General features: G+C 36.1%; 1 protein-coding gene across 1 annotated transcript in view; it reads left to right on the forward strand.

Annotated features, from left to right (window-relative positions):
* Positions 1-781: 781 nt before the first annotated feature.
* The window catches only part of LOC109447228 (uncharacterized), a 28342-nt gene continuing 4549 nt past the window's right edge, over positions 782-24574 (forward strand). Inside the window, exons 1-5 of the mRNA XM_019731364.2 lie at positions 782-927; positions 5412-5482; positions 9304-9400; positions 10255-10356; positions 16303-16461. Coding sequence (XP_019586923.2) covers positions 850-927; positions 5412-5482; positions 9304-9400; positions 10255-10356; positions 16303-16461 — 507 coding nt within the window. The 5' untranslated portion in view covers positions 782-849. The remainder of the gene's footprint in view (positions 928-5411; positions 5483-9303; positions 9401-10254; positions 10357-16302; positions 16462-24574) is intronic.

Raw genomic sequence — 24574 nt, forward strand, 5'->3', positions numbered from 1 at the left:
TGAAAATATATAAGCTTATCTTAAACTTATACTTCTAAAAATTCTTGTCAAGGAACTCAAGGTCTAGGATAACAAAAGTCATTCTACCACACTCCTACCACTCTCATCTCCTGCCCACTCTACCACACACCTTTGCTCTGCCACCCTCACTTACATCCGTTCCCTAAAACCACCTGCCATCCTTTAAGCCTTTAAGAGCACTTCCCTTTGCTTAGACTCTACTTACTATCTTTCCTTCCCATTTAGAGAATTCCAACCCATCTTCTAAGCCAGATAGCGACTTTGAAAGCTTTGCTCCCTCTCCCAAGGATTAGCTGCCTCCACTCCAGGTTCTGCAACTTAGTTCATCTTTCCATCAAGGCGCACACTTGGCATTTATCTGCATGTGCCTCTGTAACCACTACTAGAATATGAACGCCTCACAGTGAGGGTCTGGGGCCTACAAGTCTGCATGACTGTTAACCCCGAAGGCACTCACCTCATTGTGGGAGTTCAACAAATGCTTGCTGAGTTCTTAATAAGTTTTATTTTAAATCAATGCCTATATTTTACTTGTGTTATATTGTGGATTAATTGTGTATAGATAAGTACACTGTGAAGTAAACTGACTCTTAAATAATTTTAGAGATAACTACAAGAAAGGCTTCACTCACCTAAGCCTGTTTTTACAGACTTCACCGCCAGTCTCACCACAAGCTCAGCCCACGCAAGATGTGACCCCGCCTCCCTCTCTGCCAATCAATCGCTCCCCGCGCCTGCGCAGGCACCGCCCTCTCCCGGAGCCCCGCCCCAAGGCTGTCTCTGGCGGTTAAGTCCGGCACGAACCTTTCCTTCACTGGCCCGCCTACTATGACGATCACCTACAGCTGCATTGCTAATGGCCGAGCGATCTTAGCGGATCTGGCCTTGACCGGTGGTTCCTATCAGGTACACCTGAGTCGGCACATTCTCCTTCGCGCGTTCTTCTCTTCCAGGGTGGTTCCTTCCCCCCCGCCCCTCAGGACACGGCGCTGCGGGGCGGTGGGGAGCAGGCAGTGCGTGGGGAGCAGAGGCCCCGCCCCCGCGAGAGGGCACGCGCGGCGGCCGTGCTTGTGAAACGGTAAATCCCAGGCCGCAGCCCTCCAGGCCCGGAAAACAACGGAGCGGCGCGTGCGCCTCCTAGGGGTTAGGCTTGGTGCTGCACGCGCCCCGTTTGGTGATGGTTCGCAGCCCTGTCAATTCCTGAGGCTCCTTAAAGAAATGACTGACTGTTCACACATTTATTGAATATGTGTTAGTTGCATAATCCCTGGGTAAAGGTGTGGAGGATGCAGCAATGACGGGAAAACGCACGTGGAGTTATAGCTTGATAAGCTCATTGTCCCTTTATATCCAAGGGCTGTATACAGTATCCTGCGATGTAAAAAGTGTTTTAATGGAGGTAGGTTCTCTAGCATTCAGGGTGAGTGGCTGCTTGCTGACCACAAAGGAGGTGATGTTAGGGTGCTTGGCTTAGAAGCCAGGCACAGAAAGGGGGATGGGGACTCCGTGCAGAGGAAACAGCACAGTGTGTTTGGGGAACCTCAAGAACCTCAGTCACAGGGTAATACCATGTAGAGGCTAAAGATGAGGTCAGAGAAGTGGGCAGAGGATAGTTAATGAAGTGTCCTATGTTCAGTTTGTTTTCCTTACCCTAGAGAAACTCTGAAGCAATTAAATATAGAGGAATAGCATGATCTGATTCATCTTCAGCAAATCTGTTCTGGTTACAGTCTAGAAGGCAGACTGGAGGAGAAAGAACCTATTAGGATGATACTGTTATAGTTTATGTAGATGATCTAAGGGCCTGAGTTAAGGTAATGACAGTGCAGATTGAAAGGGGGCAGATCCTAAAAAAGACTTTGAAAAACTAATAGGAACTCAGGAGTTAGTGACCTGTTGAATACGTGAGATAAGGGACAGGGTCATGCCTACTATGATTTTTAATTTTTTTTGTTTATTCTCCCCCTTTATTGAGATATAATTGACATAAGATTGTGTAAGTTTAAAGTATACAACATGATTTGTCAATTTTTTTATTAGGTGGCATTAAACAAGATAGAAACTACGTGGAAGAGCAGGATTGTAAGGGAGGGAGTCAGAGGGAATGCAGGGGAGGACAGCATAATTTGAGACAGCTTGAATTTTGTTGCCTGTTGGAATTGGCCAATCATTTGTGTATTTATTCCTCCAGCTCCTTCCAAAAGCTTTAAGTTATAAAAACGTCCATTAGGTAGCACTCAGAGGGTCAGGGCTAACAGTTGAAGATAGCAGAAGTGAGTAAGAATGCCCAAGAAAAGTATAGAGAGTGAGAAGAGGACCAAAAGGTAGGACACTGTTTAAGAACAGAATAGAGAGTTGGGTCACCAGCTAAGAGCAGTGGTGTCCTGAAAGCCAAAAGAAGAAAGTTACAAGAATGTTTCATACCCCAAAGAAGTTGAACAAGATCTAAAAGATATTCATTGGACTTAGAAATTAACAGACGACTGGTGACCGTTAGCAGTTTGGAAGCAGTGGTAGAGACTGAAGCCAGATTGCTTTAGGCCAGGTGAATGAGAGATGAGGAAATAGGGAGAGTGAAGTTAGATTGTTCTTTCAAGAACTTAGAAAGGGAATGAGATATGGGGAAAGCTAGAAGAAGCATTGTCCAGGAAGGGGCCTCATTTTTTAATACAGGGAAAACTTTCGCATGTATGTAGGCTAATGAGAAGGAGAAGAGGTTGGAGATATCAGAGAGAAGGGGTCTGTTGGTGGAGCGAGAAATGAAGTAGCACAAAGGGATGGAATCCAATGTGGCAGTGGGGATGTGAGCCTTGAATTCAGGAATGCCCTTTCTCTTGCAGAAATTAGGAGTGTGGATATAGAGACATAGAACTTGGTATCCTTCTGGGGCTCTCTCTTTGCCAGTCCCTTAAATGCTGTGTTTCTCAGGGTTCTAACTTGAGTCCTCTTTTACCTTGACACATTCATTCACACCCATGGACACCCTGATTTTCATCACTGTCCAATCCATTTCCAAAGTAATCTCCAAGGTAGCTTGCCTACTAGAAGTTCAAACATATCATGTCCAGAACTAAATTAATTATTTCCTAAATGACGCTCCTCATGTATTTGTAGTCTCACTAAGTAGTTCTACTGAGCCATTCAAGCTGGAAACTAGGAATCACCTTCGATTTTTTTCCCCTCGACTTCACCTTCACATTTATTCTTTGTCACCAAGTTCTATTAGTTCTATCTCTTGAGTATGTCTTGAATCCATCTCCTTGTTTCTGAACCACGTAGCCATCAAGGCCCTCATGACTTGTCACCAGGGTTATTGAAAGTGCCTCCTAACTGATCTCCCAGGCTTCAGCCTTGTCCCTCTCAAAACCAGCCCCCATACTGCTGCTCACGTGATTGTTCCTAAAAGCAAATATGATTGTGTCACTCCCTTGCTGAAAATCATTTGGTGGCACCTGACTACAGTTCAGAGTAAAAGCCTACACTACTGAGCCTGGCATTCAAGGCCCTCCCTAGTAGGGCTTTTCCATGATTATCATCTTCTCTTCCAGCCCTCCTGAACTTCATGCTGTTCTCCAATGTCACCAAGGTCTCCTTTTGCATCGCCTGTTCCCTCTCCCTGGAACCCACTTGTCTCCAGTTTTTGTATCACCTCTTCTGCACTTTGAGACTTTTCTCAATTTGTCCTTGAAGCCTTCTCTATGCCCTAAACGTCCTTTTACAAACTACTTACAAGCTGAATGTGAATCTTTTTTTACCTCTGAGTAAACGTCCTTTTACAAACTACTTACAAGCTGAATTAGAATCTTTTTTTACCTCTGAGTCTCTGCCCTAAACGTCCTTTTACAAACTACTTACAAGCTGAATTAGAATCTTTTTTTACCTCTGAGTCTCTGCCATCAGACTCCGTCAGGACAGGGACTGTCTTCACATAGTAGGGTCTCAATAAACATTTAATTAATTAAGAAGGGGAAAAGTCGAAGGAGTTCATAAGCCCAGTGGCCTCTCTTTATGAAGACTGTAGGAAGGAAAGAAAGTGGAAGGGGGTGGAGCAGTGTGCATTTGGAGGAAAGGATTAAAGGTTTAGAATGACTGTTGTGCAAAAAGCCAACCTGGGAGAAGAAAAGGAAATGACAAGGTGCTTTAAGGGACAGTTCTATTATGTCTTTCCTCGGTGCTAAATATTAATGTCACAAATATTTTATATTCATTAGAGAAGTGTTGGTACCTACCAAAGTTTAATTATGAAATCAAAGCGACTGCTATTGTAGGGGCTTTGAGATGGACAGGATTGTAGAGATCATCTTGCCCAATTCCTTCATTTTTCACACAAAGAAACAAAGCCAGACAAGTCTTCTTCTGAAATTGTGCGGCACTGTTAGTTCCAAAAACAGTACTAGAGCCCACTTTGTCACTCATTTTATTGCCTCATGTGGCCATTTTCTTTGTTTCAAATTTTGCTATGATTTTATTGTTTACACACTCTAAAAGAGACACTTGGGGATAGCTAGGGGAATATGTTCCAGTGATAATAATAGAGTAAATGAAGGTTTATATATTCCCTTAGTTTTTCACGGTTCTTAGGAAATCCTTTCCTAGAGAATGCCACCTGGATTATCCCGGCAATACCAAGAATTTTCAAGTTTTACTCTCTACTGTTAATAATAAGCTTTACCTCCTAAAAAGTTTTTATTTCAAGTGTCATTTTGTGAAAATTGAAAAATTCATTAGGAGTGTGGCTATTCAAGGCTTCTTAACATAACTTTCAGTTTCCTTTTATACTTCTAAAGTAAGTTAATGGGATTCCATACAGTTCATTTTTGTAAAATATTCTGGATAATTGTAACACCTTGCAAATTTTAACCAAAGAATGAGCCCCATTCTAAACAGATATAATACATCTTAGCAATTATTTGTTTTATAGAAAGAGATCAGTGAATAACAATAAAATTTTTTTATCTTTAATAAAGACTTATGGTGTTCAGAGAATAAGAGATGAATACTTTTAATCCATTAACATTTTATTTATAGTTTCAGTGACTAGTAGTCACTGAAAAAATATTTGATTAGATAGTGCTTCCCAGTCTTGAAGCCATATATAAGATGTGACTGTAAAAATAAGATTGATTATCTGGTACAACCTATATTTGCACACTTATATGTATATTCACAGTGTATGTATATTTATGTAATTTTAATATTTTCCTTCAGATTCATATGAATATTTCATGATAACTTGGCCTCTTACCATGAATTATGAATAACCACCCATTCTTCTAGTAAACAGCTGTCCCTTAATAAACTAACTAATCAGAGCATAGGTAAATTTAGGAGAAGAATAATGAACAATACTACAATCTTCTACAAAGTAAACACTGACAATTTATTTTTAGGAAACAGCAGCAACAGTGCTTAAACTAGTGCTTCTTAGAGCTGAACGAAACACCACAATTCAAATGGGAAGGTAAGGTATATTCTAATAAAACTCAGCTTTTTAACAATTACCAGCTAATCATTCCAATGGTAATGTCATGAGGAAAAACATATATGAGTTGCATATACTCTTGATTGAACCCTCAAAAATGAGAACGTCTATATGTAAAAGTGTGAAATCATGAATGGGAACACCAAATTCAAGATACGTAGTTGTTACCTCTACAAAGGGAAGGGAGAAGCATGAAATTGAGGAAAGATATACAGGGGACATTAATTGTATCTGTAACATTTTAACTGAATGGTGAATCTACAAATGTTCTTGTTATCTTATTCTCCATACTTTTTTGGTATATCCCAAATATTTCATTAATAAAAAAGGAAAGTTCCACTTGTAAATACCTTTAATAAGACCACTCTAAGCTTTACTTGGGACATTGCGTGGTATGGGCTTGAACAGTCTTGAAAACATTTTGATAGTAAAGGAACAGGTAGGGAATAAGAGCACTTCCATTATTGTTAGACTCGTCATTGTCTGAGTAGGTTTGTTTTAACGTTCATATGGTAAAATAAAACAAAATACATATTCAGCTATAAAAAAAAGAATGAAATCTTTTTTTGTGACAACATGGATGACCTTGAGGGCATTTTGCTGAGTAAAATAAGTCAGACAGTGAACGACAAATACTGTATGATCTCTCTTATATTTAGAATCTAAAATAACAAAAGAAAAACCAAGTTCACAGATAATAGAGACCAGATTAGCGGTTGCCAGAGATAGAGGGGAGGAGTAGGAGAAATGGGTGAAAGGGGTCAAAAGATTTTTTAAAAATACAAAAAACATATCAAACGAATTTATAGCTTTATGAAGTTTTACAAGGGAACCCCTCTACCAACTGCAACTGCCACCTAAGCCAAAAAAATAGAACACTGCCAGCCACCCCAAAAACCCCACCGTGTGTCCTATCCATTCACAGCTTCCTTCCTCTCCCCGAAATCACCCACCATTTCAGCTTCTATAGCAGTCACTTAGCCTGTCTCTTTCTTGCCTTAGCACCTAAATACACCCTTCAGTTAGTACAGCTCAGTCCTGACCATTTTTAATTTGGTGTGGTGTTATTTAAATTTCTTTAATCTATTTATTCTCCCTTCCTTCCCTTTCCTATCCTTACAATTTATTGTTGAAGAACCTATAGAGTTTCCCACAGACTGGGTTTGCTGATTGCATACTCAAAATGAAGTTCATCACATTCCAAACAGCTGGATCAAGAGGCTTGATCCCTTCGGCAAGACTATGGGTGTTTTTTCATCAGATGGTACATAATGTCTGCTTATACCTCCTTTTGACATGCTAGCAGCCATTGATATTCATTGTCTACACCCTAGAGCCATTCATTTATTGGAGGTTTTAAAATGGTGATATTCTAGTTGTTTTCACTTATTAGTATGAATGATTCCAAAAAAGAGACACTTTCCCCGTCTACGATATGCTTACCTGTATTGTACACTCTCATCTCAATCTTTTGAGGACTTCTTCCCTGAACTCCAAGCTCGTGTATCCAGCTGCCCATTCCGTATCTCTGTTGGATGTATGATAAGCATCTCAAACTTAGGTGCAAAACCAAGCGTCCTCTTGGCAGTCTTCCACACATTAACTTTCCAGTTTCTTAGGCCTAAAACCTTTATGATGCTTGACTTTTGTCTCTTCTACTTCTGAATCCCGTCCATCAGCAAATCCTGTTCGTCTTTACCTTCCAAATATATCCAGAGTCTGACCAGCCCCACCAAAACCAGTACCAGCCCCATTACCATCATCTTTTGAGCTACCTGATATAAAGTTAGGTTCATTTTCTTCATTTTGTTTTTGATTTTTAAGGGTTATACTCTTAAAATTTGATTTCATGACATTTTATAATTATGCAAAACATTTATATGGTTCCAATGTCAAACCTACAAAACAGGTTTCCTTTGAGAAGTCTAATTTTCATTCCTTTCCTATCCACACTACACTCTCTCCCCTTATATAGGTAACCATTTTGAATAAGTTTTTAGTTTATCATTACCCTTTTTTCTATAAGAGACACCTACATATATTTGTATTTCCTTATGTTAGCATATGAGAATGATAGATAAATGGTAATACATCATATACACTTTTCTCCACCTTGTTTTTCTCAATTAACAGAATGTCCTGGACATACTGTTAAGTTATTGAAGTTTTTTAAGGTATTCAACTTTAACATTGAAAGATGTTTTCTGGATGTAACTCACTAATAACATACTAAGCATAAATTTAAAATATCTCCTTTCACATCCACTATCAATTTACTTCAAATCACATAAATTACTTTCAGAGAAATGGTAGAATTAGCAACTCTTTTTCAGCAAAGATTCCTCCCAACTTAGAAATAAAAATATTTTCCAAGCAGGGATTTTGTATCCCAATTTCATCATTAAAAATATTTGTAGCGGGGCCGGCCTGATGGCGCAGGCAGTTAGAGCTCCATGCTCCTAACTCCGAAGGCTGCCGATTCGATTCCCACATGGGCCAGTGGGCTCTCCACCACAAAGTTGCCAGTTCAATTCCTCCAGTCCCGCAAGGGATGGTGGGCAGCGCCCCCTGCAACTAAAGATTGAACACAGCACCTTGAGCTGAGCTGCCACTGAGCTCCCGGATGGCTCAGTTGGTTGGAGTGTGTCCTCTCAACCACAGGGTTGCCGGTTCGACTCCCTCAAGGGATGGTGGGCTGCGCCCCCTGCAACTAGCAACGGCAACTGGACCTGGAGCTGAGCTGCGCCCTCCACAACTAAGACTGAAAGAACAACAACTTGACTTGGAAAAAAGGCCTGGAAGTACACACTGTTCCCCAATAAAGTCCTGTTCCCCTTCCCCAATAATATCTTTAAATATATATATATATATATTTGTAGCATATTGTGTTCATGATATATGATATGAAGGATTCATATTTAAAGGGCACATACTTTAAATTTTCTGCCTCTAGGATTATCTTTTCTACCTGTTTCTGAGATGCCTCATTCTCGTGTCTATCCAGTTTAGCATTTGACCAGGTCAGTTACCTGTAAACCATTTGGATATAAACTGTTCAGAATGAGTAGATTAAAGCCTAGGCACCAAGCAACTATTTTTGTTGCATTTCCCTAAATTTTCTGGTTTGTTGGGCAGTAAAGAGGGAGGCGTGTTCCAGAATTCTTCTAGCCTCCTCATAGGTGACTCTGAGAAGGCATGAAAGGTCTAGAAGTTGGAGTGGTCAGGTTATAAGGTACACTTTAGCATGGTATAGGGGAATTTAATTCCTCCTCCCCAACTCATACTGTTTTCCAGAATATTTGGTGTTGGCAATTTACAATTTTTAAATTCTAATCTATTGTGATAGAACTAGAGCCAAAAACTGTCAAAGTTGAATATATCTGCCTAAAAATATAAGGATAGAAAAAAATCAGTGAATATAGCATTTTCTCTTTGATCAGAATCTTGATTCAGTCATGGAATGTGAGTTACTTCTATCAAAGCCATTTAATTAATACATATATATGTGTATGTATGTATATATGTATATACACACACATATATAATTAATAGATTTTTCTTTTTATTGTAATTTGTTTTTAGTTATATAATTTATTTTAAATACATATTCAAATTTTATAGTTTTTCATTTAACACAATTTACTTTTTTCAAATATATAAAAGATATTCTAATTATTATGATTGTAAAAAGTTGTCTATATATCTTTTATACTATTAACAAGAGCTTGAAAATGAAATTCTCTGCATGAGTACTTAATTTCTCCAACATTATCATGTAAATGAATGTATTCTTTTCAAAGCTTTATCTATCATAGTCTCTTTATTGATGGAATCACTTACCTATGTGCCTCAGACAATGTCTTGGATACTGTAACACCATCTGCATTTCTTAAAAATGTAAGTAATTTCTTATACTATTTTAATAATTACTAATGGTTATTCTCCAGTCACATTCATGACTCATGCATATGTTTCATTTGTTTAGTGTACCAACTTCTTTTAACACAGTTGAAACTGTAACCATATATAGAATCAAGGATAAGTCTCAATATTGTCACTCTACAGTTATGCCTAGACAATTGCTAGAGTCTAGATGCTAAACACTGTTAGCCATTTAAATTGACTATACTCTAAATTTTTTTCTCTCTGCCATTATGACAAAACATCCCAATTTTACCACCTTTCCAAAACCAGATGACACAAAATTGCTAACCATATAATTTTACCACTACTTGTGGGGAATACAACATTAAATATAAATGGTTGTCATAATTCCTTCTTCTTGAGACGTTGAAATGTCCTGTAAGAACCCTATAGAGTTTGAAAGATAGTGTCATGACATTTAGTTGGGATTGTTTTGTTATCGTTGAATGGAATTTGAGGTCAGGGACAGGAGGGGAAAATAAGTGCTTATTTAGAAAATATCATGGACTCCCATCTTTCCTTGTCTGCCAGAGGTAAACATCTGCTCTTCCCTACAAGTCCTCAGATACACTAAAGAATGAAAGTAGCACCTACCATCTCATGGTGTGGGGTTGTAATCTGTACTATAGCAGTGGAGAAGACTGGGCAAGCAGTTTTCAGAAATACTGCATCTTTAAATTAAAAAGGACACCCTGCCACTAAAAATCTAGAAATGTTCTGGTTTCTTTTATTTCAGGTTTCTGCTAGACTGCTTCAAATAAACATTCACTGTAATTCTCCAGTTGAAATTATCTATATAGCTTAAATATTTCCATTCATTTCCCCAGGTTAGTGATACTTTTGTGAGAAATCCTTTGATGTCACAGGAACATTTTTCTCCTTCAAATGCAGTTGCTGCAGATTTTCAACAAGTATTAGGAAAGTATATGGTATGTAACCTCCAACTGTATTCTTAAACATTGTTAGTGTTACAGCTGACAAATCAGTTAGGAATTATGAGTTAAAAGCTGTAAAGATGAGTGAGAACTGAGAATTTCTATCTCTGTATAAATGATAAGTAATGATGTCCATGATATACTGTGTTTCCCAAAAAATAAGACCTAGCTGGACAATCAACTCTAATGCATCTTTTGGAGCAAAAATTAATATAAGTAAATTTATATTATATTAGACCCGGTCTTATTTTACTATAAGACCGGGTCTAATATAATATAATATAATATAATATAATATAATATAATATAATATAATATAATACCGGGTCTTATATTAATTTTTGCTCTAAAAGATGCATAGAGCTGAGTGTCCAGTTAGATCTTATTTTTGGGGAAACATAGTATTGATAAAGGAATAAAAAGCAAGCTAGAGAAAATAGGTATGGTACACTATTATTTATTTACCATTCTTACATGCAATCGTTTAAGAAAGGGAATAAATACAAATATATGTATTTGTTTACTTACAGAAAGGGAAAAAAAAAGGTGGAGGTGCAAGACAAAGATAAATCAAAAACATTCCAATGGTTGCCTATGTAGGGATGAGGGAACAGGAATAGAAACTAGACCTTTCTGAATGAAATTTGTTTTAGAAGTTTGACTTGGGAACCATGTATATATCTTACATAATTTTAAAATACTATCAAACTAAATATTTAAAACATACTCCCTGCTAAGTGAAATAAGACAGTCACAGAAGAACAAATATTGTGCACTTCCACTTATATGAGATACCTAGAGTAGTCAAACATATAGAAACAGAAAGTAGAATAGTGGTTGACAGAGTCTGGTGGAAAGGGAAGAAGAGGAGTTGTTTAATGGATAGAGAATTTCAGTTTGGGGAGATGAAAAAAGTTCTGGAGATGAATGGTGGTGATAGTTGCACAATAATTTGAATAGACTTAATGCCACTGAAATATACAGTTAAAAACTGTTAAAATTTTAAATTTTATGTTATGTATATTTTACCATAATAATTTTCTTTTATTTTAAAAATTAATCCCTAAAACTCAAAGAAAAAAAAACAAACAAAAAACCCAACTGTATATTGAGTTGATGATGGCTTAAAAGACAGTGAAAATTTATTTCAAATGACTTTAAGACACAACAATTTGATTGTATATTCCTAGTGAGATTATACCCTAATGAAAAAAGGACTAAAAATAAATAATACATTATTTATTTTCAAGTGTCACATTGTTAGTAACAACATTGGTGTTGCTATTCTGAAATTGATTTATATAGATATAGATATATAGGTACATTACCTGAATAATCCAGTTAATGTTATTAGGAATCAAGATTTTCAGCAAGAGGAGTTACAAATATAAAGTCAAAGAATTAAGTAAAACTTTATAACCTAAATTTTAGTTGAAAATTAAATACTGAGAAATATGTAATTGAAAATATATCATGGTATATTTCTCTTAAAAAAAAAAAAAAAAGTATTTCCTAGCCTACTCACTAAAAAACCCAAAATGGCCAATCCGGCAGCAGCATGGCTCTCGGTATGTAGATTATAGTTTCTAAATAGTAATTTTATACTAAAAGGAACCTCATGCCAAATATGGGGAAGAAAACACATAAGTCAGAAACATTTTGTCATACCAGAACCAAGAAGCTATCTAGGTTTAATGTGAAAAGACTTTAGGAGCCAACTTGAAGAGGCTGCCACTGGCCAATGATGGAATAATTTGAACATCAAAAAGAATAATAACTGCAGTGGATTGTAACACATCATATATGTTAAATTCTGTGAGTTCTTAGATACTGCAAAAGGGGCGGGGGGGAATCACTCCCAAGTCAACTGTGGAAGATACTAAGCCTCCACCTCATCACTCTGAAAACCAATAAATAAAAGGGTGAAGCATTTATTGTATCTTTCCTATATGAACTGTACCTCAAAGGAACCAAATAGTTGACTTGGGAAAAGATTTTTTTTCATCTTTATAGAAGTATTCCAGCTAATAAATGAAGAAGAGGTGATAAAATATCCTTAATGAAAAATTGAAATAATGGTTCTATGCAGTCATCATCAGTGATGGATAAAAAATGAGGTGAAAAGCTGATGCAGGACTTCATAATGGATGAAACAGGCTCAAAACACCTAAACCCACTAATTATTCCTACGGTCACAATAAAGAGGCAATCAGCCAGCAGTTAATGTGTTTCCTGATGTCACCAAATGAGTAGTCTACAGCACACCTCTGACGTATGCTGCCAAAGATATCAAACCTGATTATGACTGAGCCTTTAGATGTAACTACCATCAATGACCACATTAAATGACACTACAGCAATGCAATCAGCAAAATCTAGAATATGAGAGTCTATAAGACAAATGACCCAATTTCTTCCACAAATAAATTGCAAAGGGTGGGGGGGAAGTTTAGGAGAACCCATAGACTGAAAGAAACTTAAGACCCATATCACTATGTGGACACAAAATGTAATATGTAGACTTTGGATCCTGGTTCAACAAAACAACTATAAGAAAAAGCTATGATTTGTTTTTGATAAGTTTATATATAAACTGGATATTTGATTATATTAAGGAATTTTTTTAGATGTGATAGTGATGTGATTATGTTTTGAAGAAAAATGTATCTTTTAGAGCAGGGGTGTCCAAACTGTGGCCCGCAGGCCAACTGTGGCCTGCAATCCATTGTTGATTGTCCCGCAGCAAATTCCAAAAATATATTTAGTTTACTTAAATAAACCAGGTGAGGCAATACGTACTTCACCTCAAGTGAGTGGCCCGGCTGTTTGTGTATTTTACTGCTTATGGCCCTTGGTCAAAAACGTTGAAAAAAGTTTGGACACCCCTGTTTTAGAGATATAAACTGAAGCCTTTACAGACTAAAATAATAGAATGTTTTTTATTTGCTTTAAAATAATACATTTGAGAAAGAAGTAATTGGTAGTACCATAGATGAAACAAGATTGGCCGTGTGTTGATAATTTCTGAAACTAGGTGATGGGTATATAGGGGTTCATTTTGCTATTCACTCTGCTTTTGTATGTATTTGAGCTTTTCTATAATAAAATAGTTTACCTGTATTAGTTTTCTATTTATGTGTGACAAATTACAAAACAGCACACATTTATTATTTCACAGTTCTGTGGCTTAGGAATCGAGGCATGGCTTAACTATATTCTCTTCTCAGTGTGCCAGCCAGGCCTGTTCTCATGTGGAAGCTCTGGGGAAGAATCTGCTTCCAGGCTCATTCAGGTTGTTGCAGAATTCATTTCCTAGGAGCTCTTTTAACTACTTCCAGTGTGGTGCTGCTGGATTAGGATCAATTTTTGCTCAAATAAACACTTAAAATTAAAAATGTATTTTTTTTTTCTCTGATGCAGTTTTTTTGCTGGCTTTTAACTGGAGGACACTTTCAGGTCCTAGATACTGGTATCAGTTCCTTGCCACCCAAGGTGGGCATCCTTAGCACAGCTGCTTGCTTCTTCAAGGCCAGCAAATGAATCTCTCTCACTGTAATCCACTAAATATTATATAATGTGACATAATCATGGGCGTGGCATTCCGTCACCTTTACTTCTGTTCTGTTAGTTAGAAGCAAATCATACTTAAGAGGAGGGGACTTTATAAGGATGTGACTCCCTGGGGGTCACCATAGGGTATGTCTACCACAATGCCTGACAAAATAACTAAGAATAGATGCATTTATATTACATTCATACATATTCTTATAAGAATTCAGTATGTTCAAGACAACCAAAATATATTAACATAGCTCCCTGCAAACTAGTTACTACATGAAAATATGTACATTTTAAGCAGTTAACACATCTGACATCAAAGAAATTTCTGCTTAACATTTAAAAGCTAACCTGGTAATTTTTAAATCTGTAGACAATGTTATATAAGTTGTTGAATTTCTTATACTGTAATTAAGAAAATGCACAGCACACAAAAAAGTAGTTTTGACAGATTTAAATATATATGTACATACCAAATGCCATTGAATGGACTATGAACATATTATCTTAAGAAAACTTAAACAATTTTCTTAAATTAAAAAAGACAAAGTATTTTAAAAAGGAGAGAAACAGAGAAAGGATCAAAAAGAAAAAGATTAACCATTCTTCTTAACTTGATTACACCTGCAAAGACTTTATTTCCAAATACGTCATTAGGGAATTGCAAATTAAAGCAATAATGAGATAGTAGTGGTACCTATTAGATACCACTATCTATTAGATACCACCTATTAGAATGGCCAAAGTTCAAAATACTGACAGCACCAAAGGCTGACAAAGCTGTGGAACAATAGGAACTCTTATTCACTGCTGGTGGGAATGCAAAATGGTACAGCCACTTTGGAAGACTGTTTGGCAGTTTCTAACAAAACTAAACACAGTCTCACCATACAATCCAGCAATCACATTCCTCGGCATTTACCCAAAGGGGCTGAAAACTTGTCCACACAGAAACCTGCATACAGATGTTGTAGCAGCTTTATTCATAATTGCCAAAACTTGGAAGCAGCCAAGATGTCTTTTCATAGGTGAATGGATAAACTGTGGTATATCCAAACAATGGACTATTATTCAGCACTAAAGAAATGAGCTACCAAGTAATGAAAAGACATGGAGGAACCTCAAATGCATATTACTAAGTGAAAGACGCCAATCTGAAAAGGCTACATACTGTATGATTCCAACTACGAGATTGGACAATTAAGTTCACGAACTTGTTGCACCGAGTTCACTAACCATTTTTGATATCAAAGGAATTATTCATTATGAATTTGTACCAACTGGACAGTTAACTAAGTTTACTATTTGGAAGTGCTGAAAAGGTTGCATAAAAAAGTTAGACAAAAAAGACCTAAACTTTTCACCAACAATTCATGGCTCTTGCATCATGACAATGCACCAGCTCACACAGCACTGTCTGTGAGGGAGTTTTTAGCCAGTAAACAAATAACTGTATTGGAACACCCTCCATGCTCCCCTGATCTGGCCCCCACTGACTTCTTTCTTTACCCAAAGATAAAGGAAATATTGAAAGGAAGACATTTTGATGACATGCAGGACATCAAGAGTAGTATGACAGCTCTGATGGCCATTCCAGAAAAAGAGTTCCACAAATTGAAGGGTGGACTAGGTATTGGCGTCTGTGCATAGCTTCCTAAAGGGAGTACTTCAAAGGTGTCCATAGTGACATTCAGCAATGAGGTATGTAGTACTTTTTCAGGATGGGTTCGTGAACTTAATTGTCATACGTCATATATGACATTCTGGAAAAGGTAAAACTGTGGAGACAGTAAAAAGACCAGAGCTTAGGAAGAGGTGGAGCACAGAGGATGTTAAGGGCAGTGAAACTGTTCTGCCCGATACTATAATATAATGGTGGATACATGTCATTATGTATTTGTCCAAACCCATAGAATGTGCAACACCAACAGTGAACCCTAATGTAAACTGTGGATTCTGGGTGATGATGATGCATCAACAGGGTCACACATTGTGATAAATGTACCACTGTAGTGTGGGATGGTGACAGTGAGGGAGGCTGTGTGGGGGGGGGGGGCAGTGAGGGGCACGTGGGAACTCTGTACTTGCAATTCCCACTCAGTTTTACTGTGAACCTAGCACTGCTCCTTTAAAAAAATTCAGAAAAATAAACAATCTAAATTAAAAAACAAACACCCCACTGCTGATTGAATACATTGATATATCCCTCTCCCACGGACCCCCCTTTTGTTTGCAAGATTAAGGTAGGGCAAGTTGAGGCTTAGTCGATTCCATGTGCTGAACTACAAGTGAGATATTGTCTTTGGACACTTTCATTCTAATTTGTATAATAGAGTTCATTTATAGACAATAAAATTTGTATTATATTTCACTTCCATATAGATGAAATACAATAAAATTCAAGATAACAGCTCGATGTCCACACTGGGGAGTCAAGTAGCTGATGTAAAAAATGTTATGACCCAAAATATTGATAAACTATTGGAAAGTGAAGAAAGACTGAATATCTTCCCTGACAGAACAGATGATCTCCAAACAACTGTAAGTGATCCACACCTGTCCTGAGATCCAAACAGTAATCTACGCCATAGGATTAATGCCCTTGAGACAAATGGCAAAAAGCAAAAACATACCATGGACACTGTGAGAGAATCCTATGTGACCACATTATGGCTTTACAAAAAAAATTATTGGAATACAGCTAAAATAATAAAAGAATAATTATGAAACAATCCAAATTTTAAAAAAACATTAAAGTAGGAGGTGATTATTTGCCTAACAGAGGGGTTTCTTACTTTAAGAAACAGGTTAGTGAATAAATAAATTGCAAGGAGAAAAAAAGAGGGAACTTACCAAAAAATGGACTTAGAAGGTGTAGCAATTGCAATGCGTGGTCCTTATCTGGATTTTGATTCAAACTATAAAAATGAAAATTTACAACTTTATAAGACAATTAGATATTTGAACTCTGGCTGGATAGTAGATGACATAAAGAAATACTAACTTTTTAAGTGTGATAATGGTATTGTAGTTATGTTTTTAAGAGTCATTACTTATTAGAGATACACACTAAAATAAGTATGAATCAAATTATATAACATCTGATATTTGCCTCAGAATAGGTCAGGAAATGGGGAGAAGGATAGGTATAAATGAAACAAAATTGGCCATAAATTGATAATTGTTAAAACTGGATTTTGAATATGTAAGGGTTCATTATACCATTCTGTCACGTTTTGTATGTGTTCAAAATTCTCTATTAGAAAATAGTTTTAAAGCAATCACTAAGGATTGGAAAGTTCCCTTGGAGCATTTTAAATTTTATTTTTACAGATCTTGTCTAGAAACACAACCACAATGTAAAGCAAAGTATACACATAATTTTTACTCACCAAGTTCTATTGATTCTACCTCCTAAATCATTTTTGTTCTAAGCCTCATTTTATCACTTTTGAAAACAATTCATTAAGGGATTAAGAAGTAAAATTTGGTAGTTAGAAAATAGTCATGGGGATGTAAAGTACAGCATAGGGAATATAGTAAATAATATGGTAATAACTATGTATGGTGTCAAGTGGGTAGTAAATTTCCAGGGGTTGTCACTTTGTAAGGTATATAAATGTCTAACCACTATGCTGTACACCTGAAATTAATATAATATTGACTGTCAACTGTATTTGAAAAATTAAAACAACAAGAAAAACTTATTAAGGTATTATTTACAAATAATAATATTTAGCCACTTTAACTGTGGAGTTTGGAGTTTGATGAATTGTGTTAATTGTATACGATTGTGTAACCACAATCAAATTATAAAATAGCTCTTTTAACCTAAAATCTTCATGCTCTTTGCAGTTGACTCTTCCCCCACCCCTAACCCAGGCCAATCACTAATTTGCTTTGTCACTGTAGTATTACCTTTTCTAGAACTTAATATAAATAGCATCATATAATACATAGTCTTCTGTGTTTGACTTCTTTCACTTAGTATAGATTTTGTTATTAATTCATTTTGTTGTGTGTGTGTCAATATTTTATTCCTTTTCACTGCTGAGTAGTATTCCACAGAATGGCTGAATCTCTTTTCAATCCACTTTTTACCCATCCCAGTGCTACTCAGTGTCACACCAAGGTCTATCTCTCTTGTCTAACTAACTGTGGTAATCCCCGGATTTAATTGTTCTCCCTATTTTTAGTTCTACTCCACTCCAGTCGTCCTCCACACTGACACTAGAATATTTTTTTTAATGTAAGTATGAGCATTATCTATTGACTTCTTAAAGCCTCAGTGATGTACCTTTGTCCATACAGGGTAGAGTCCATCCTCCTTAACATAAAGAGCTTTCTTCTGACTGTGTATCACCAATCATATCACCCAGAGGTCAGTCTTGCAGTTTACAAATCTCAAAAAATACCAAACTACTTGTAGCTCCCCAAAATATATGTTACATGATGTCACACCTTTACACATATAGTTCTCTCTCTTTATCCTTACCCTGGAAGAATATTGTTCTCTCATCCACCAAAACCCAACTCAAGGGTCTTCTACTCATTACATTGTCCAGGCTGTGTTTATCACTCTCTCATCTTTGCCATCCCTGTGCACCTTTTACAGTATTTATTGATTCATTCAACAAATATCTGTGGAGGGGCTACTGTCTGCCAGGCTCCACATTCAACACCAAGAATATAATGATGAATTTAACAGCCACAACTCCAGCCAACAAGCACTCAATGTTAGCTAAATTAAATACTATTTACTTAAACAAAACACTCTATTTTTATAGCAGGAAAAAGATAAGATCGCATCAGTTTATATAATCTACAAAGAAAAATTAATAAACCATTATCTAGGATTGCAGTTGTACTATATGAGAGGTACAATACAAGAGTTCAGATAATACTGTCGAAGCCATTGAGATTCATTCCATATTCATTAATAAACATTTGTTGGTGCCTATTATGTACAAGATATGCTGGTTATTTTTAGAAATGAAAGAATGAAATAAGATACTTACCACAGTTTAATCTACTGCAGGAGACAGATTTGTATAAATATAACTGCAATATAAAGTACATGTTAAGTGTCCTAATAGATGGATAAAGCATAACAGCCAAACAGTGGAGAACTGATAGTATCTATATTCTTACAAAGCATTTTCAAATTGCAGTCATAAAATTCCACAATCAATATTACCTCATTCTGTTATATTAGAAAGCATGTATGATATTTAAATACTGTGTGTCTCAGAGGCCATAGTTACGAATCCTGAGAAAATTAAACTATTTTAATGAAATATTTATTGCAAGCATATGAAAAAGTTTGAAAAATAATATGTCTAATATCTTTGGAATCATCAGCCTACCTAATCTGGTCTTAATATTTTACCACATTTTTGGCCTTTGTTTTTTAAAGAAACAAAATTATTATAAATATAATTAAAGTCCCCTGTGCACCTTTCCCAAGCCCATTCCACTCCCTCACCAGAAGAGCCACTATTGTGAATTTGATATGAATCATCTGTATGCAATTTTTATTCCTCTGCTATGTATGTATAGCTGCATATGTATCTATATTATTGGTTTGCATTTTTAACTTTATGACATAATTAATGTACATATCCTTATACAACCTGAGTTTTTAATTCAACATGTTTTTGAAATGTATTCATTTTGATACACTGAGCTGCTCTAATTTATCAATTTAACTTCTGACAGTATATCATTACTATTTTTAAAAATGCAATGTAATTATTCTTTCTCCTTTTAATAAACAGTAATGTAGGTCAGTAGTGCACTGAACACCCTTGCACATGTCTCTTGGTACACTTTTTTTTGAGGGATTAAGAACAATTGTTTATTCTTTGCTTTACATTTTTATGTATTTTCTGCTTCCTTCCCCATCGTCCCCCCCCCCCCCAAGAGCAGGCACTAAATTTATAAGCAGAAAATCAGTAAAATTGTTTCCATTTTGAAAGGAAAACTCCACAGGTTTTTTTTTTTAATTTACTGGGGTGACAGTTGTTAGTAAAATTACATAGGTTTCAAGTGTACAATTCTGTAATACATTATCTATATATCATATTGTGTGTTCACCACCCAGAGTCAGTTCTCCTTCCATCACCATATATTTGACTCCATTTACCCTCATCTACCACCCCCCTTCCCCCTTCCCCTCTGGTAACCACTAAGCTTGGTCTGTGTTTATGAGTTTTTGTTTCTTTATTTTTTTGTCTTGTTCCTTTGTTGCTTTCAGTTTTATATCCTACATATCAGTGAAATCATATAGTTCTTTACTTTTTCTGTGATTATTTCGCTTAGCATAATAATCTCAAGATCCATCCACGTTGTCACAAATGACACCATTTCATCTTTTCTTATGGCAGAACAGTATTCCATTGTGTATATATACCACATCTTCTTTATCCACTCATCTATCGAAGGACACTTTGGTTGTTTCCATGTCTTGGCCACTGTAAATAAAGCAGCAATGAACATCAGAGCACATATATCTTTACGGATAAATGTTTTCAAATGTTTTACGTATACCCAGGAGAGGGATTGTGGGGTCATATGGTAATTCTTTTTGGTACACTTTTGCAAAAATGTTTCTAAGACAGTGGTCTATAGAATTTTTTGATCATGCATATTTATTCATAAAATATTCTTGAGAATGCATTTAAATATATATAAATTCTATATATTCTATAATAATGTTATATATTATTAAACATACAGAAAAATAGAACTTAAAAGAATGAGATAAAGATGAAATAAAATATTAAACAATTTGTTTTAGGAAAATTAAAACTTTCTCTCTGATTAAGAAAAATATTAATAGTGTATTTTAACGATAATGTGATTAAAAGTCAAATGTGATTATATATCACTATAAATATGGTAGATAGAGTACTCAAACTAGAAGCCTCTGTCAGAGATATAGCCTCTGTCGTTTTCTTGTTATGTTTGCTCTATTAGTATGATTTTTAAGGCAAATGTCTACTTTTTAGTTTAATTAAAACTAAATATTACCCATAAATTCATTTACCTAGATTACTGCAGGAATTGCAACACACTACAAGTAAATGAATAAAGGAATATACAGTGGTCAGCTCTTCATGTCTCTGCCCCCCAAACACCTTAACTTTCATAACATACCATCTCACATACACACCTCTCAGTGCCTCTCCATGTGTTAAACATTAATACATTTTCGATCCCTTCTTACTTTTTAGATTAACATAGATTATATGTGTGTGTGTGTGTATAATTATTTTAGTCTGTCCTCTGCCTATGGTTAATTTTCTCATTCCTAGCCACTCTTTACTTTTTAATCAAGATTTTCTCTTTGGTCTTTTCAAAGGACCAGATTTTGGTTTATTTATAATTCCATTTACAATTTAGTTGATTTCTAATCTCTTTGGTTCTAGTCATTTCCAAGTGCCTGTAGCCACATATAAAGTTCTTTTCTAGACGTATTTCTTTGCTTCCTTGCCCTCATTCCTCCCTCTTAATTTAAAGGCACTACCTTGAGCCATTAGATTTGGATAGGAAGCTTATACCCCTAATCTGATGTCTACTGCAGGGCAGAATCTTTTCTTTTTAATTGAGGTAAAATTCATATAACATAAAATTAACATTATGAAGTATACAATTCAGTGGCATGTAGTACATTCACAATGTTGTATAGCCATAACCTCTATCTAGTTCCAAAACATGTTCGTCACCCTAAAAAGAAACCTCGTACCCGTTAAGCATTTACTCCCCAGCCCCTGGCGACCACTAATCTACTTTCTGTCTCTATGGATTTACTTATTCTGGATATTTCATATAAATGGAGTTATACAATCTGCGATCTTTTGTGTCTGGCTTCTTTCCCTTAGCACAATGTTGAGGTTCATCCATGTTGTAACAAGTATCAGTCCTTCATTCCTCTTTATGGCTGAATAACATTCCATTGTACGGATAGACCACAATTTGTTTATCCACTCATCAGTTGATGGACATTTGGGTTTTTCTGCCTTTTGGCTCCTTGAATAATGCTGCTATGAATGTTCTTACACATCTTTTTTTTTGAATACTTGTTTTCAATTGTTTTGTGTATATACATAGGAATAGAATTGCTGGATCATATTCAAGGTTTAATCGTTTTGAGTTACTTCCAAACTATTTTCCACAGCAGTTGGACTCTTTTACATTCCCTCCAGTAATGTAAGAGGACTCTAATTTCTCCACATCCTCTCCAACACTTATTTTCCATTTTTAAAAATTGTAGCCATCTTACTGGGTATGACGTATCGCATTTTGATTTGCATTTCCTTAAGGACTAATGATGTTGAGCATGTTGTCATGTGCTTATTAGCCATTTGTATATCTTCTTTGGAGAAAGGCTATTCAGGTCCTTGGCTCACTTTTTACTGGTTTTGGGGTTTTTTGTTATTGAGGAAGGACAGAATCTTAATGGGCATTTGTCATTTAAAGACCTTTTCAATCTTATTTCCTCTTGTTTGGCCAAAAAAGCCATCAATTTTCTAATCTTTCAGTGTTCTACATTTCTGTATCCTCTCTGTTCCTTTTCGTTTCTTCTTGCAAACCAATCAATTGTTGCCTGGCTAAATGCAGCCAGGAACAAAAACTCCACTACTACCATTCTATTTCCAACCTTTTCTTCTAAAGTGACAGGGTTCAATAAGTGCTTTGTCTGCTTTCCAAGGTATCACAGGTGATAGTTTTAGCAAATATTTTACTCTCCAGAGCATCGGTTTTTATCTTTCCAACCTTTAATGTTTCTTCACTGCCTACCACTTGATGTTTAAGCCAATGCCACATGTTTAGAGTTTTGTAGTAACAATATCTCATCCTACTATCAATTTCAATATTAGAGAAACACTAGCTGTAACAACATACCTCAAGTTTTCAGTGTTTTAAATTCAATAGAGGTTTATTTCTCGGTTGTATAACAGTCTAAGGCAGGTTTTTCCATGGGCAGACTTCCATATGGTAACCCAGGAACCCAAGCTTTTTCCATTTTGTGACTCTGCCATTGCCTTGGGTCTCAGAGTCTTTCAGTTTCAGGTGGCAGTTGGTTAAACAGGGAATGGAGGAAACACATTTACTTATAGCCAGTTCAGCCCCAAAGTGACACCCATCACTTCTACTCACAATCCGTTGGTAAGAATTAGTCTTATAGCTTTGTATAAGTACAAGGGGTAGAGAGGGGCATATATGAGATGGGTGAAGGGCCTGAAAAATGTGGTCTGTGATTGGAGAGTCTCTTGCTAGCAATAACTCCACATTATGGAAGGGGAACTGAAGTCTTCACTTTATCACATCTGCACTAAAGGAAATTCTAAAGGAAGTATATCAGGTAGATTGAAAATGATCTCAGATGAAAATTTTGAGTTTCAGCAAGAAATGAAGAGCAAAGAAAGTGGTGTCAGTGTTGGTAGCACTAAATGAATATTGACTACAGTATAGACCGTGAGAAGTAGTAGGATTGTGGTTATATTTTGAAGATGAAATTGGAATTGCTAACAAATTGGATGTGTGGTAAGAGAATCAAGGAAGACTCCAAAGCTCCGAGCCGTTAACAGGAAGGGAGTTCCATATAGTTCCATCACTTCACTCTCTTCCTGTGAGCCCACGGCTTCGCCTCCTGTCCCTATGAGCACTGAAATCCTAAGCCCTGGGCAACAGAGGCCAGCATCATCTCCCTCCCAAATCCAGAGGAGCTGCACCATGCACCATCAGGGCAACTTCTCCCTGCTTTCCAAAGTTCCTGCACCTGGCCTTGGTCTTACTTTCTTCCAAGTTCAACTATGCATTTAAACATTTGGTTCTTATATTTTGTCTAACATTTCTGATTAATAATAGTGCCAGGATTATGGGGTTACATAATCCACCATATCGCCAGACCTATTACTTTTTTATTAGATTATATGTGTGTTTCTTATGGGACAAGCAGCAACATCTATAGTAAATCCCAGAAAATTACAGCAAAACAAACAAACAAAAATTTTTTTAACTTATTTCACTTTACTGCCTTACCTTCCAACAAATCCCATTTTTATGTATACATTGTATTTTCATGAATATATGGAGAAAAAATGACTTCCTCTTTGAAGCCAGTTGAGTAGAAGCAGCTCAATAAAGGATAAAATTTGAAGTATTTTACAGTTTTTCACACATTATATTCACACAGCACATAATCATTCTCACTAAACCCTCTATTTTTGTCTAGCTAAATTAGTTTTCTCCCTGTCTTTTCCCTTGGTCTTTTCGTAAAAGACTCTACTGAATATTCTTAAAAAGCAGATTTGTTTTTTAACTAAAAGTAGGCCAATAAGGTTTCTGTCAGCCTGTGTACAGATAAGTATGGGTCATGGATTCTAACTTGGCAGATTAAACATATACATTTATCTTGATATCCTCTCAAAATGCCAATAAAATGATATGTAAAACAATAGAGATTTTAATGTACAAACCACTAGGATAAAAAAACAAGAGAAAAGACAACATGTAAGAAATGTCAACAATATTGGAAGCTAGAAAACAGGTTATCAGTAATTATTAGTCCAAATAGAGCAATAAAAGCTTGAAACATAAGCTTGTAAGCAGAAGACATTAAAATGCAAACTGATCCAGGCCAGGATCA

Source organism: Rhinolophus sinicus, chromosome 1 (genome assembly GCF_057876585.1).
Source record: "Rhinolophus sinicus isolate RSI-liver-muscle chromosome 1, RSI-T2T, whole genome shotgun sequence".
NCBI lineage: Eukaryota > Metazoa > Chordata > Mammalia > Chiroptera > Rhinolophidae > Rhinolophus > Rhinolophus sinicus.